The following is a 12,794-nucleotide window of genomic DNA, read 5'->3' on the forward strand; positions in this document are numbered from 1 at the left end:
AATAAATACTTGTTAAATAAATCTATCTATCTATATCTATATCTGTATCTATATCTATCTATCTATATCTATCTATATATAGAATAAATTAACAATAGTCATTGTGGGGTAAGAAGGGTAATAAGTAGAATCCCTCTGTTTTTTTCAAGGAAGAGAACTGATAGAATCACAGAAAGAAGTATCAGAACAGATTGAGAAATCACAGCTTCAGTCAGATGCTGGGAGTGCAAGGGAAAAGGAAATTTAGTAAGGTTTAGTGGGGAGGCATAGCGGTAGAAAGAAGAAAACAATAAGAAAAGTATGATGTTGAGCACTGCTTCAGGGGCAGCGATTTCTTGTAATGGTTGGTTGTTGGAACACTTGAAAAAGACCTCTACAATTTTTGTGCAAAATTTATTAACATTAATTCATTAATTTCATATTTTAATAATTCATTAATTTCATACTTATTCTTCATGCATTTGTTAAGTATATATTAACTGTTTTGGCTACCTATAATATTCCAGGCCATACAGTTCATCAAAAGGGAAAAGCCGAGGACAGCTAACTTGTGGATAACAGTGACACAAAGAATGGGCGATAAAGACTGAGCTGTGGACTTATTCCTAGAGACTCACAAGCCATGCTCTTCTGAGTGAAACGTGATGGGTAGACAAAATGTAACTGTTAATTGTATGTCTAATTTAACTATTTGAGGAATATTATTATACAATATACATCGCTTTTGTCATGCATGTGCCTCTTTGGGCATTCACTAACATTTATGGTTCTAAAATTTCTTCAGGATTAGCTACTACTAGTATACGACATGGAGTACAGGTGGTAGATGGTACAGAATAGTGAGAAGAGAGTTATTGCTGGAAAGCAATAACTATAACTTACATTAAATTAGAAGAAATGCCATTAAAATATCCTTAATTGAAAAGCAGGAGAAGACTGCCAGAATTAGATATTTAGTATTTCCTGGTTGGGGGGAGGGAGTCACTCTCATTACTGTAACTGGATTTTTAATCAGATTCAGCACATAATTCCCAATTATATTTAAGCCAGGAAAGTTTTTGTTTTTTAAATGTAGAGTAAACAATCATTCAATCTGAAATAATTCCAAATCCAAGTTGATTAGTTTATGGTAAAAGCTCAGACTAAACATCTACTCACCCTCTTCGTTTCCGGAAACAATGGAGTACACAATGCTCTGATTGATGGCCGCGGCAGAAATTACACCCACTGCAGTCCCTCTGGCTGCAAGTTCACTTACGGGAGGAGGCCTGCAGGTTTAGAGAAAATAATTCATTTTTTATTGCCCATTTTGCCAGGATGGAGTTTTGAATTTAATAATAGAATGTTAGTTTATGTGTATGTGTTTACGTGAATAATAATATTTTCTGGAAGTTTTTCAGAAAGTATATTGACTCCAACCCTAAAAATTGTCTAAAATTATGCAAATGCTCTTTTAATAATGTCTTGTTGCTTGCATTGTTTTCAATTTAAGATGGAACATACTACTACTTTATTATTTGCCAAATACCATTAAAAATTCTTTTCACTTGTCTCTAAAGCACCTTCCAGACTGAAAACAACAGAGAGATACAATTTGCTATCTCAACTGCTAAAGTAAATGTTGCTATGTTTGGTTGATGCTATCATATTTAAGCGCATGGCTTCCAAATGTCTCTTTTTCATCTTTTTTCTTGCTCAATTGCAAAGCTCTAACTGTACTAGAAGTATTTGAATAGATGGCATCAAAAAATTCACACTTCTTTTGAAATTACATACTTATTTTGCTTAGCTGTAGCCACACTATGACACATATTTAATCAAAAATATATTTTCAACAACTCATTATATAATTCTCAAAATCTCAATTTCATTATGCAATATTGGTCAGTCTAACTAGGCTATCATAACTTTATTTGCATAAATTAATGCAAATAATCTCACTTTTATAAGTCACAGGTATTTGTATCATCCAGCTCCAATAAATTTAAAAAATTATTAAATAAAATTTTTAATAATATCATTGAGTTTTTTTTGTAGTCTAGTCAATCTGTCTAACTCATCGGATTCCTAATAAGCTTTAGTTTCTTTTCTCAAACTGCTAAGATAAATCCTATTGCCATTTCTTGCATATGGTATTTTTCTTTCAATACTTACACTTTTAATGTTACCCCTCATTTTAATCCCCATTTTCTCAGTTCTTTTAATCTAGTGCAATTATATATATTGTTTCCTTATTGAAGCCTTTTATAACAAACTAGAGGCCCCTGCACAAATTCGTGCACAGGTGGGGTCCCTTGGCCTGGCCGGCGATTGGGGCTAATTGGGGCTGACTGGCCATAAAATTGGCTGTGGGAGTGCACTGACCACCACAGAGAAGCTCCTGCCTTGAGTGTCTGCCCCTTGAGTGTCAGTGCATGTCATAGGAACCAGTCCAATGGGAGTTTGGTCACTTAGGCTTTTATATATATAGATACTGAGACACAAATATAGTTTGAAAATGTAATTACACATAACCTTTCATAAACATCTTGTCCAAATTGCTATGTTCTTTGGCACTGTAGTCTACATAATTGTTTCACTCGGTTACCTAAATATAAAGTGCTATATCTTACAGATGCTGCAGCACCTAATGGTGGTTCATATATTCATCACACGGTCAATAACTATTTATTTTACTCTCCTGCCTCCTTTCTGCCTTCTTTTGTTAACAGCATCCAGAATTTGCTTTGGATAACTCTTCCTCCTCCATTCTCATTCTAAGTGGTTTGGGTAGGGCTGACCCATCCCTTGAGATATATGGATAAGCACATTAGCTCTCTCTGGCCAATGAGGACACTTTATCATCTTTGCTCTGTGTTTATGCATGGTAAATGTCTCTCAAAGCTAATGAAAGCTGTGCCCAGAAATGTTACTGTTACTTATTAGAAAATAAGGTGTTCATTTTGTAATTTTTGTTAGAATTTTAATGCTTGTACTTTATAGGAATGTTCTTGTTGAGCATGACATCAACGCAAATGAAATAACTTGGGATTAAAATAGAATCCCTTCACTTGGACTAATATTTTAAACGCTGCTATACTTAAAGCTAGGTAAGCTCGTTATTTCAGTCATGGAAAAATTATTTTTTTCTTTTATTTCTCATTTATCTAAGATTCCTATCACTTCCAATCAAATAGTCCCAACTAAATTAGAAAAAGATACATTTGCCTAGGTAGACACTTCTTAAGTAAGATACCTAAGAAACATAATTATGTTCTATAAGAAATGTATTTAGTCATTATTGTAGTTTCAGTTCAGTAAAATAAGGATGCCTTTGGTGACTTTGAATTAAAATTGATAGTAGTCTACTACAAAAAAGGAAGGCATTTACAAAAGTGACACTAGGTTGGTTTTGATGGACTGCTTTGATTATGAATAAACTGTATGCTACTTTATATTATAATGAGACATCAAGACAATTTTCTGTTTGTCACATTGCTTAGTGGTTGATCATGGTAATTATGAAATAAAAACATGAAAAAGGTTAAAATCAGAGATCTACGGAAACACAGTAGTCTTTAAAAAGGCTGTTAATAATCTCCCACATTCAGTATTCCTACCCTTGAGTATTCCTCTCCCCTTTCAGAAGGGGCAGAGAGTGACTTGTTTCTTAAGGATAGAAATCGGTGAAGTAGATGTGACCTCACCTCAGTGATTACATAAGATTTTAATGTGCAAAACTTCATTTTTGTTAGTAGACTCCATCTCCTTGGTTGGATTTATGAAGTAAGTGAACATATAGAATTGTCTGCATGACAACATACTGAAGATGATGTCTGATCAACCGTCAGTGAGGAACTGAGGCCCTGAGTCCTACATCCCACAAGTAACGGAATCCAATCAAAAAACACATGAGCTTGGACATGGACCCCTCCCTAGTCAAGCCAGAGCTGAGGCCCTGGCCCTGGCCCTAATCTTGATTCAAAACTATGTGAGTCTATGGAACAAAGAGTATCAGAGGTGAACAACTGTTGAGCTACAGAAACTTCAAGATGATATATGTATTGTTTCAACTTATTAAGTTTGTGTTGACTATGGCTTGACTATGAAGAGCAATGAATTGTTAACTTATGAAAGATCAAGTTACATACAACTTAAGTTTACATAAGAAATAATGTTAGTCATATATTGCAATAATTTTCATAAACTAAATGAATTACTTCTTGTGGAATTAAGCATTGCTTAAATTATTTACTTGTCTGTCTTGTTTACTGCATGATATAAAAGCTAAATTTTGTACTTTCCACAAATAATTTATTGATCCTTATAAAGTACAGAACTATAAAGTCAGCAGCTAATGTACCTTAAGCTCTAACATTAGAAAAATGCCATCTTTTACTTCAAATTTAAAAATAATATTTTGTGTATTTTTATACAATATGGATAGAAATGATTAATACTGGACAAATTAACTGGTATAATTTAAGAAGGATTTTAAATGCAATGCATACTAGTAAAAGCATTTAATATTCTATTTGTTATTAATGTTTAAAACAGATTTATTTCTAGACAAAATATCTCCTTATTAACCTTTGTCTTAATTGTTCCAATACACTTCTTTCTACCAAAATCAAAACATACCATAAAAATGCAATTTTCTCCAGGCTAGAATTAAATGAACCTCTATGATAATGAGCACTAAATTACAAAATTTCTATTTATTGCCAGGCAGGACACATTTTATTTTATGCTCTGGAAAGTACAAGTTACTTGATTGGGATAAATTACATCTTTCTTTTGGAGTCAGATATAATTTGAATACAAAATGAAGGAATTGGTGTAAATCAAGACTTTTAAAATCAGATAACAGAGAGAATAGAAAGATAACAAAATTAAATAAAATGAGCTGAGCATAAATTAATAGGAAAGGGAGTAAAAGTAAAGAATTGGTCACATTGGATGCTCTATTTAATAAGGGTAACTACTAAGCAATAGTGCAAGTTCACTGTGATTTTAAACTGGAAAAGTAAATTCAAAATTTTATGTGAATTCTATAAACTTTTACATTGTGGCAACCAACGGAAGTTTATTTTTTAAAGCAACATCTGACTTGGTCTGATCTATGGGCTGACAGTTTATGATTTTTAGAGTAAACTATCGGAAAGGCGGTTTCTGGTTCTGTCATTCTGAGTCTGACATAATCTGATTTTTCACTCCCTCTTTTATTTCTGTTGGGTATATTAGCAACCTATTGATTAATTCCAGAAGCAAAGAAAAATAGCCAAATAAAGAATTCCTCAAAGATATTTTTTCAAAACAAAATTTCTCCTGCTATTAATTGATATAGTTGAAATTCATCTATTTTATATAAACAATACACCATTTCCCATCTTCCAATTAACTTTTTACCTCCAAATTCAAAACAAGTAGTTGCTGAGTATCTGAAATTCAAGAATTTTACTTTTTTGAAGCTAGATTTACTGCTGAGATAACTAAGAAAAATCACTTTTACAATAAGAGAGGCACTTAACACAGATCAGGCACTGCTTCACTGATGAAGTTAGAGTCAAGGGATCACCTGGAATCCCACAGTCTAGAAAAAGACTGCTCAGAGCATCATGCTCAAGGAAACTAATATTCCTTCACAGAGGGGGCCTTTGAACACTGGAAAGACAGATGGTTTCTTATTTTAATTTTTTAAATTTATTGGGCTGACACTGGTTAAAATTACATAGGTTTCAAGTGTAGAGTTCTATGATACATCATCTGCCTATTGCATTGTGTGTTTACCACACAAAGTCAAATCTCCTTCCATCAGCATATATTTGGCACCCTTTCCCTTTACTATCTCCCTACCCCCTTTCCTTTGGTAATCACAGTGCTGTTGTCCATATCTATGAGTTTTTGTTTGGTTGCCTTGTTTATTCATTTATTGCTTCCAGTTTTATATGCCACATATGTGTGAAATCACATGGTTCTTGACTTTTTCCATTTGACTTATTTCACTTAGCATGATATCCTCAAGATTCATCCATGTCGCAAATGGCAGTATTTCATCTTTTTTTTTTTAAATGGCTGAGTAGTATTCCACTGTATATAAGTATCATACCTTCTTTATCCAATCATCTACTGAAGGGCACCTCAGTTGTTTTATAAATGCCATCAGGAAGGGCCTTCAGGAGAGGTTCTTTTGCAAAGTTTGACCTGAGCTGGGTTTCATGCCCATGTTCCTGACATAGTGGGTGATATCACTAGCTCCCATTATCTCTCCAAGGACAACATTTTGGCTTTATTGGCCATTTTAAACAAAATTCACAGATTTTTGGCTGAAATCTTAAAATCACCTAAATGAATTTTCAAATAGAGACTAAATAATAATTCAATTAAAGAACCTTAGTTATGATTAATATCAAATTAAATTTTATTAGCTTATTATTTTACTATTTGCATTATCTTCACCCCCCCTATATTTTATATGTAAAACAGATGCATATTTTTTAAATTAATAAACTTTGTTTTTTAGAGTAGTTATAGGTTTTCAGAAAAACTGACCAGAAAGTATAGAGTTCCATATGTATCCCCGGTTTTCCCTATTATTAATGTTTGCATTAGTGTGGTCCATTTGTTACCAGTGATGGACCAATATCAGCACATTATTAAAGCACAGTTTATATCAGGCGTCATTTTTTTTCTGTTACACAGGACCACAGCTTGGACACATGCATATGTCATATATCCACCATTACAGTATCATACAGAGTAGTTTTAATGGCCAAAAGCATCTCCTGTTCTTCACATATTCATTTTTTCCCTCCCCCTGAACCTGCCACCACTGATCTTTTTACTGTCTGTATACTTTTGTCTTTTCCGGAATATAATATAATTTAAATCATACAATCTGTAGACTTTTTGGACTGTATTCTTTGCAATATATATTTAACTCCCTCCATGTCTTTTATAGATTAGAACTTTTATTGCTGAATCATATAACATTGTAAGGATCTACCATAAACAGCTGCATTTAGTCAGAAGAAAATTGATCAAAATGACTCCAAATCTCTTGTTTACAAATAAATCTTTGCAGATAAAAGTGCATCCCAGTAAAGTTAACTGATACAGAATTTATAAGCAAAATACTTAGAACATAATTTTCTTAGGGATGTATAAACTAATTCATGGATAACTGTTTAACATTTCAAATTGAATCTCTTTTGAAAATGTAGACTATAATAAATCTTTCTCAATTAAATACTTTTTAACATCTTTGCCATTTGAATAATGACTATACTAAAATAACAGAATTTTAGTTTCCAAATGGTTAGATCGTTTTTACAGTATAAATATAGATGATACAATTATTCTACAATTTAAAATCTACTTTCATTGTTGGGTTTAAGAAGTAACAATAATAGTAAATGTTATATGTATCACATAAAACTCCTAATTATTTTAAATGCCATGCAGTTTAGGATACAAAAGTGTTTGTAAATAGATGCTATAAAATTACACTGGGATTCAATCTGGCTCTATTGCTTTCTTTCTACTGAGTAACAAATCTAATTTATACTGACATGCTTGATTTCTGTATACTTGCAAATCAGTGCCAATTAAGAAACTGTTTTTATATCTACTATGGGGGAATTTAATGAAAATGGGAAGGAAAAAAACACACCCACTGGAACTCCTATTCTTTGTAGCTTTGAAATAATTTCATCAGGGTGATATAATTTTCATATTTAACCAAGAAAAATAGTTTTAAAAAGACATAGATCAGGAGAGAGACACCAGCTCTCCCAGAAATCTTCAGATAGATTGTGGATAAGAATTTTAAATTGATAAAGGAGCAAATGGTTACACACTGTTTTGTACAACTTTTTAAAAGTGTGCTTACTGTTAGTTTTGCTTCTATTCAGATCCATGAAGTGTGCTCATCTTGAATACAAGAAATCTGTAGCCCTTAGTCACACACCTCTTCAGTTCAAAATACTATTTGACAGCTAAATCTGCAATCTTGGGCGTGTATGTTAGTTTGTTTCAATTATTGTTCTTAATAGAGTTTATCCAATCTATCTTATTCATTGGCTTTCAAACTTTAAAACCATAGAATTAGCTGAAGAACTTACCTAAAACTCCAGATTTCTTTTGGATAATGCTTATAAGATTCTGACATGGTAAGTCCACGGGGTCAGAGTGAGGAATATCATTTGTAAAATGTCACTCTTTCAATCATTAAGGAGGCAAAATCTATTACCTTTAAGGCAAGATTTGAATAGTGCCATAAAGTGGCAGGAGAGTTTAATTTCAGGTAAAGTCATCCCTCATAGTAGACAATAAATCTAAATTAAAATAGAAAACAACCTTAGCAAACAAGTGATAGTCTCTGCATGTGGGTTTATTTTATATTATAGTAATAGTTTACATACAGCTTTAAAAAAAATTTCTTTGAAATAAAGACCACTAGTTCTTTTCTGAAAATCCTGAAGTTCAAACTTGTATGTAGTTTATGATGGCAATATTCCTCAATGTAGGGTAATTTTAATTCTCTTGTATAATGAGATGTAAACTGGAATTGCTCATTCACCATTCCTTTGGCCATTTTTATAAAATTTTTTTCATTTTGCAAAGTATATAAAATAGATTTCTGGATTTTAAATTATGCTTTTTCTCTGTTTTTGCATATTTATTCAGAAAAGTAGTTAAGTAACTGTCTTTAATAAAAATTTTATAAACTGTGTCAGATACTGCATTTCCCATTCAAAATCAATATTCACATTTAGACTCTATGCTCTATTTCAGACGTATTGACCTTTCCATGATATTTACCTTTAAAACTGATGACAAGTGAGTCTCAGTGTGTGTAAGTCTTAGTCCATCATCCTGAGATGAAGGGCAAATGTCATTCTTCCAAATGATAATTCGACTATGAGAGTTACTTTACTCTAAGGTAATATTAAGTGTTTGAATTACTGTTAGAATTTTGATATTTCTGTCTGGATTAAATAAAAGAACAGATAAAATGTAATTTCTGACTATGACAGTATAACTATTTTCCAAAAGATCCAAGTAGGTAATTGATTGGAAACCTCGTATCAGATATGAACAGGTGGTGGCAATTGAGAGTGTGTCTCATAGCCTCCAGCACGTGGACCGTCCCAGGTGCTGTGCCCTAAAGACTATTGCTGTGTTTCTATAAAGGTCATGCTACTTAGGGGCTGCTTACAGATAATGACTGAGAAAAGAACTGCTAAGACAGGTCCTTCCTCGGAGACACAGCACTTCTCTGACATCTCACTATGCAATGAGGATTGCCTGATCACTGTGCAGAACCTTACCTGAATGACAGTAGTCACTTAAAGACACAGTAGGCTAGGACAGTGGTTGGCAAACCCATTAGTCAACAGAGCCAAATATCAACAGTACCACGATTGAAATTTCTTTTGAGAGCTAAATCTTTTAAACTTAAACTATATAGGTAGGTACATTGTTATTAACTTAATTAGGGTATTCCTAAAGCTTAGGAAGAGCCACACTCAGGGGCCAAAGAGCTGCATGTGGCTCTCGAGCTGCAGTTTGCCGACCACGGGCATGAGATGTTTCTATACAACCTTCCCACCCTCTTTTTCACTCGGTGTCAGAATGCATGTGGTTTGAAGGCTCTCTTAGCCTTTTCCTGCTCCCCCCTCATTTCTCTCACAGCAGTATTTCACCAAATAAAATATCTGCTTGTTAAATCTCATCATGATGTCTAATTGTTAGAGGGCAGAACTGAACTAACACAAGACCTTAATGGGGTTACAGTTAAAAAATACTATTAGTACTTTGAAATATTTAAATTAAATTTAAAATATTCATAAACATTTATAAAAAGATGAATAAAAATTTAAAAATATTAATCTAGAACTTTAATATATATCAAAATAAACCTGAATATATATTAATATATTAAAATGAAGATAAATACACTGAATAGATTTAATATATATCAATTTATATGGAGACAAAAAAGAAAATCTTGAGAATTATAGTAAACCATTATTTAAATATTATAACAATGTAACATGTTCTGGAATATTTTAAACTAATATGAGAAACTGTAATTAACATTTCTTTTAGATATCAGCTACTGCATGGTTACCATCCCTCTTTTGTTCCACATCAATGGTAGAAACTCTACCAATAAGCCCAATCCTTGTCAAGATACCTTTTTATGATTAATGGGAAAACATTACTTGTCACATCTGTCTTAACCAAAGAGTTTAGCTCATTTTCAATAGAAGGGTAGCAGAATATATAACCCTAAAATATGACTGCAAATTAGTACATGCCAGCCAAAAATATGCCAGTTTGTGCATTAATTATTTTGAGCTGTAGGCACTCTAAAACCAGAAAATTCAGGGAGAGGTTCTCTCTGAGCTCCCCTTCTCTACCTAAAGACAGATCCTCCAAAAGTAACCCAACTGATATACATCCTCACCCTAAGAGTTTTCATCAAGTAGAAAAGATTAGCTCTTATCACAGGGGATGAGCTAAAAGTAGACATCATACTCAGACAAACTTTCTCACAAATTTTATCACACCTCCCATCTATTCTTCTAAGGACCCATTCATCTTTCCAGAAGATTATTATTCACCAAGAGAATTATATCCCTCCTTCTCTTTCCCCATTAAGATGTTATTTAGTCCTGAATTCTAAAGCTACCTCTATGAATTACTCATCCCTCCCTCCCCCCAGGAATCTCCCATGTATGCATAAGGTATACATGCTAATAAACTCATTTGTTTTTTTCTCTTGTTAACTATTTTTTTATATATATCAAAGGGGTCTCAGGTAAGAACTCAAGAGTATAGGGAAAATTATTTTTCCTTCCCTATACAGGCATGCTACTTAAAAAAGCAATTAATGCTAAAACTGATGAGGACTCTGAGAAAAATGCATAAAAATAATTTAAAAGATCCTATATAATAAAAGCCTAATATGTTAAGTGCCCAGTTGTCCTGTAGCCCATTCAACCAATCAAAGTGTAATATGCAAATGATATGCTAAGGCTGCTCAAATGCTCGTTATGATGTGCACTGACCAGCAGGGGGCAGACAGTCAACCGGCCAACCAGTCACTATGACGTGCACTGACCACCAGGGGGCAGATGCTCTGATCTGGTAGGTTAGCTTTCTGCTGGGGTCCAGCCGATTGGAACTGAGCAAGACGGGCTAGACACGCACTAGAGCCCTCCCGCGGTCCCACACTGGCCCCAATTGTGCACCGGTGGGGTCCCTCGGCCTGGCCTGAGCCCTCTTGCAACCTGGGCTGAGGGAACACCCCCAACCCCCCCTCCCCCGAGTGCAGGAATGTCATCACCGGGCCTCTAGTTAAATATAATTATAATCTCAACATAAGAATTTTCCAGCATTCATAGCTATCCAAAAATGAAGTAGCACATTTCACACAATCACACAATTCTAAGTTTGGAAAAAGAGCTTAGTAAACTTTGTGACAAGGATATTAGAGAAATCAAGTATTAAATTATGTTGAGTAAGTGATCTGTATGGTCTATTTCATTCATTATATGATATGACTTTGGGAACCTAATTTTTATGAGTAAGATTAACCTATTTTATTCTGCTTCCAATGAAAATCAAATTAAAAAAATGGTTTAAATTAAGTTATGAAATTGCATATGGATATAGAGAAACTTCTCAATTGCCCAAGTGGTAATAACTCAAAATATGTGATTATTTATGTGAGGAAGGGGCTAATGATTGAACTTAATTCATTGTAAAAATAAAATAATAAAGTCTCTTGGAAATAATTTTGAGAAGGCAGGGGTGTTTCAACAATAAGGGATAAAGAAATGCCATTAATCTTTAAGAAATTTGTTTCAATGGCAGGAGAAGAGTAAAAATAAATGATTTGGGCATGTAAACTCTAAGACACTGAAATTACTGGTATTTCTTTGTCAAAAAGAGAAACTTCACCAAATAAAACAGGAATAATGTATGAATTACAATTTTGAAATTTTGGGTTGTGTGCATGCTTCTAAATAATAGGAATGTTTACAATTATATAAATAAATATACAATCTGAAGAGTCATAATTTTCAAAAGTTTTAAGAACTCAGTGTTTCCTTGAAAATGTAGATGTTCATCTAATAACAAATTGATGAAGCAGACAATGTCTTTTTTCTTTCTTTATTGTTGAAAGTATGACAGATGTCCCCTTTCTTTGTTTTTTTCCCCATTGACATCCCCCCCACACACACCCCACTTTATTGTGTCCATATATGCATATAAGTTCCCCTGGTTAGCCTCCGTTTAACCCAATTAAATGACTCAAGTAAAGACTGGTTTGAAGAGGTCATGAAATTAATAAAATGAGTCTGTTTCAACTATTACAACTGCTATAGGGACCAAAGAGAACCAAGTGCATACTTATCTGAGGAATTGTTGTAAACTAGTGGTCCTGTGCACGAAATTTGTGCACATTAAATGAAATTAATTAGAGGAAATATTTTAACATTGCTATTGTCCCTTCCTCTGTAATAGAAGTGTCAAAGACAAAAGAAAATTAGTAAAATGTATATGAAAACATCCCTCCTGTCAGAGTCTGGGGCACACCATGGGACCCAGAGTCAAGTCCCTGCCTACCCGCATGCACCTTGAAATTGCGCAAGATCCAGACCCGGCCGGCCCCAACCCTGTCAAGCTCTGCAGGGCAGGGGGCGCAGCCTCAGGTCCCCCAGCCAGGCACCAGGTGGGGGTGCAGCCTCAGGTTCCCCGGCCCAGTGCTGGGTGAGGGGTGGGGGGGCGTGCCTCCTCAG

At 33.9% G+C, this 12,794-nt stretch overlaps 1 protein-coding gene across 2 annotated transcripts in view; it reads right to left on the reverse strand.

The window, feature by feature from the left end:
* PCDH15 (protocadherin-related 15) overlaps positions 1–12,794 on the reverse strand; it is a 516,985-nt gene that overhangs the window by 99,719 nt on the left and 404,472 nt on the right. For both annotated transcript variants that reach the window (XM_015565490.1, XM_015565491.1), the window contains exon 23: positions 1,159–1,268. In XM_015565490.1, coding sequence (XP_015420976.1) covers positions 1,159–1,268 — 110 coding nt within the window. The remainder of the gene's footprint in view (positions 1–1,158; positions 1,269–12,794) is intronic.

This window comes from Myotis davidii, unplaced genomic scaffold (assembly GCF_000327345.1).
Source record: "Myotis davidii unplaced genomic scaffold, ASM32734v1 scaffold20, whole genome shotgun sequence".
Classification (NCBI taxonomy): domain Eukaryota; kingdom Metazoa; phylum Chordata; class Mammalia; order Chiroptera; family Vespertilionidae; genus Myotis; species Myotis davidii.